The sequence below is a fragment of the Mandrillus leucophaeus genome, unplaced genomic scaffold (assembly GCF_000951045.1).
Source record: "Mandrillus leucophaeus isolate KB7577 unplaced genomic scaffold, Mleu.le_1.0 Scaffold935, whole genome shotgun sequence".
Classification (NCBI taxonomy): domain Eukaryota; kingdom Metazoa; phylum Chordata; class Mammalia; order Primates; family Cercopithecidae; genus Mandrillus; species Mandrillus leucophaeus.
This window is the reverse complement of record NW_012110197.1, coordinates 293437-296028: the sequence shown is the minus strand read 5'-3', so window position 1 is coordinate 296028 and position 2592 is coordinate 293437. Positions and strand designations below refer to the sequence as shown.

Here is a 2592-nt window from a genome sequence, read left to right as displayed (position 1 = left end):
TCTGATTTGGTACAGGATTTAGGTTCTCTATAATGATAAAACTTGATCTGAAGCATATTAAAAAGCTACTTTACTCAGTACTGAGATAATGAACTGCCTCATGTAATACACAGTTAGCATAAGATAAATGCTAGTTTATCTTATACTTAATTCAATTAGTCAATTGAAAATACAAGTTCCATAATTCTTATCACACAATTATAGATATTTTCTTCTATCAAGAAAAAGATGAAGTTATGCAACTGAGCTTAAGTCACATCACACTAAAAACTGTAATCACCTTTTCTAGAAGATAAATTTTACAAGCAAAATACAAAATGCATGCAAAATTCCAACAAAAATAACTTTAAAATTTTATATATTGCATTAGAAAAAGACTCTGAAAAAAATATATGTACTTATTGTTTAATACAAATACTATTCAATATTAGTGTATGAGTAGACAGAGAGAACTGCCTACTGAATCCATTGAGGCAAATTAGATCTTAAAATCATTTCTTTCTCAACAGAGATAATAAAAAGTATCAATCATGCCTCACTGTGAAGCAGGTGCTGCTGTAAGACAAACCTCCATGTCTGCTGCCACCTCCGAGTAAGAAGTCTAGAACTGCTGGGAGCAAGGGACGGAAGGACAAGCTAGAACGAAAAATCTAGTCAGCAGAGAGCCAAAAGCAATAGATAATACTGGAATATAATATTTATTGTTTGGGCTAAATAAGGCCTAGGCGTATAACCCCTTCACTAGTCTTGATATTTTACATTTCTGCTTTTACTGCATATTGGGGAAAAAAACAAAACTAAACTAAATTAGGCCAAGCTCATGGAATTGAGTCAGCAGCAGGTGCATAAATCCTTTCTCTCTAGTCATCTAGTTTTTCTGCCATCAGTAACAGGTACACACCTCAGTGCCTCTAGGACTCTACTTCGTCCACTGCGAGCAGAGCGAGTGCTGTCAGGTGTTGAAGATGCACTGTTACAACCACTTCTTGAAAGGGAAGTCCTCTGCCCTTGGGGTTTCACTATTGATGTTGCAGACATTATCTCCTGTAACTGCTTCTGAAAGTTCTCTCTCATCTCTAAGGTCTGTGTCAGAACTTGAAACAAACACAAATAACACCATTCAAGGTAAGTTTCTCTTTCTGACCATATCTTTACATTAACTATTTTGTTTAGAACTGGTTGAACACAAACTTATTGACTTAACATTTACTGAATACTAACCACAGGCTATAGTAATGTACTAAGACTATGAATACTGTAGAACATAAAAAGCAGCCCTTACCACAAGCACTGTAAAAGAAGTAACTAGGAAGCCCTTCAAAGACCTTTTTTTTTTTTTTTTTTTGGTGACAGTCTCACACTGTCGCCCAGGCTGGACAGTGGCGCGATCTCGGCTCGCTGCAACCTCCACCACACAGGTTCATGCAATTCTCCCTGCCTCAGCCTCTTAAGTAGATGAGATTACAGGTGCCTGCCACCATGCCTGGCTAATTTTTATATTTTTTAGTAGAGATGGGGTTTCGCCACATGGGCTAGGCTGGTCTTGAACTCCAGAACTCAGGTGATCTGCCCACCTCAGCCTCCCAAAGTGCAGGATTACAGCGTAAGCCACTGTGCCCGTCCCCTTTCAAAGACATTTCATCAAGACCTGTAGTGATTATCCCTCTGTAAAGCTCCCTGCCTGCTTCTAACTCTCATGGTATATACTACACTCTGAGATGCATTACAGTCATTTGTGCATGTGTCTGATTTTTCCCAAAGATTCTTTTAATTTTTTAGAGACAGGGTCTTGCTCTGTGGCCCAGGCTGGACTGCAGTGGTATGGTTATAGCTCATTATAACCTCTAACTCCTGGGCTCAAGTGATCCTCCAGCCTCAGCCTCCTGAGTAGCTGGCACTACAGGTGTACACCACCAAGCCTGGCTAATTTTTAAATTCTTTGTAGAGACAAGGTCTCACTATGTTGCCCAGGCTTGTCTGGAACTCCTAGCATCAAGCAATCCTCTTGCCTTGGCCTCCCAAAGATCTGAGATTACAGGTGTGAGCCACTGTGCCTAGACTCCCTAAAGGCTCTTGAAAACACAGACCACAAAATATAGCCAGCCCTCCACATCCGCCAGTTCTGCATGCATGGATTCAACCAAGTATGGATCAGAAATACTTTAAAGACATAAAAATGAAAAATATCACAATTAAAAGTACCAGTAAAAGAATAAAATATAACAACTATTTACAAAACGTTTACAGCGTGTTAGGTATTATAAGTAATCTAGAGATGATTTAAAGTATACAGGAGGATGTGTATTGGTTAAATTCAAATCCTGTCATTTTATACATAAGGGACTTAAACATCTGTGGATTTTGGTACCTGAGGTAAGTCCTCGGAACCAATACCACACGGATACCAAGGGACAAGACAACTGTATTTACCTTTGGTTTCTTTAAAGCCTAAACTCTGAAGTATTAAATAAATACTTTTGGAATGAACAGAGTGAGACTAACCAAATAGGTAAGTCATAGGGAAAGCTTTGGTAGGTTAGAATGAGTAAAGAAAATAGAACATATTAATCTTTTTTTTTTTTTTTTTTGAGA

At 38.3% G+C, this 2592-nt stretch overlaps 1 protein-coding gene across 1 annotated transcript in view; it reads right to left on the bottom strand.

The window, feature by feature from the left end:
- The window catches only part of TOPBP1 (topoisomerase (DNA) II binding protein 1), a 74341-nt gene that overhangs the window by 30936 nt on the left and 40813 nt on the right, over positions 1 to 2592 (bottom strand). The window contains exon 20 of the mRNA XM_011970226.1: positions 902 to 1094. Coding sequence (XP_011825616.1) covers positions 902 to 1094 — 193 coding nt within the window. The remainder of the gene's footprint in view (positions 1 to 901; positions 1095 to 2592) is intronic.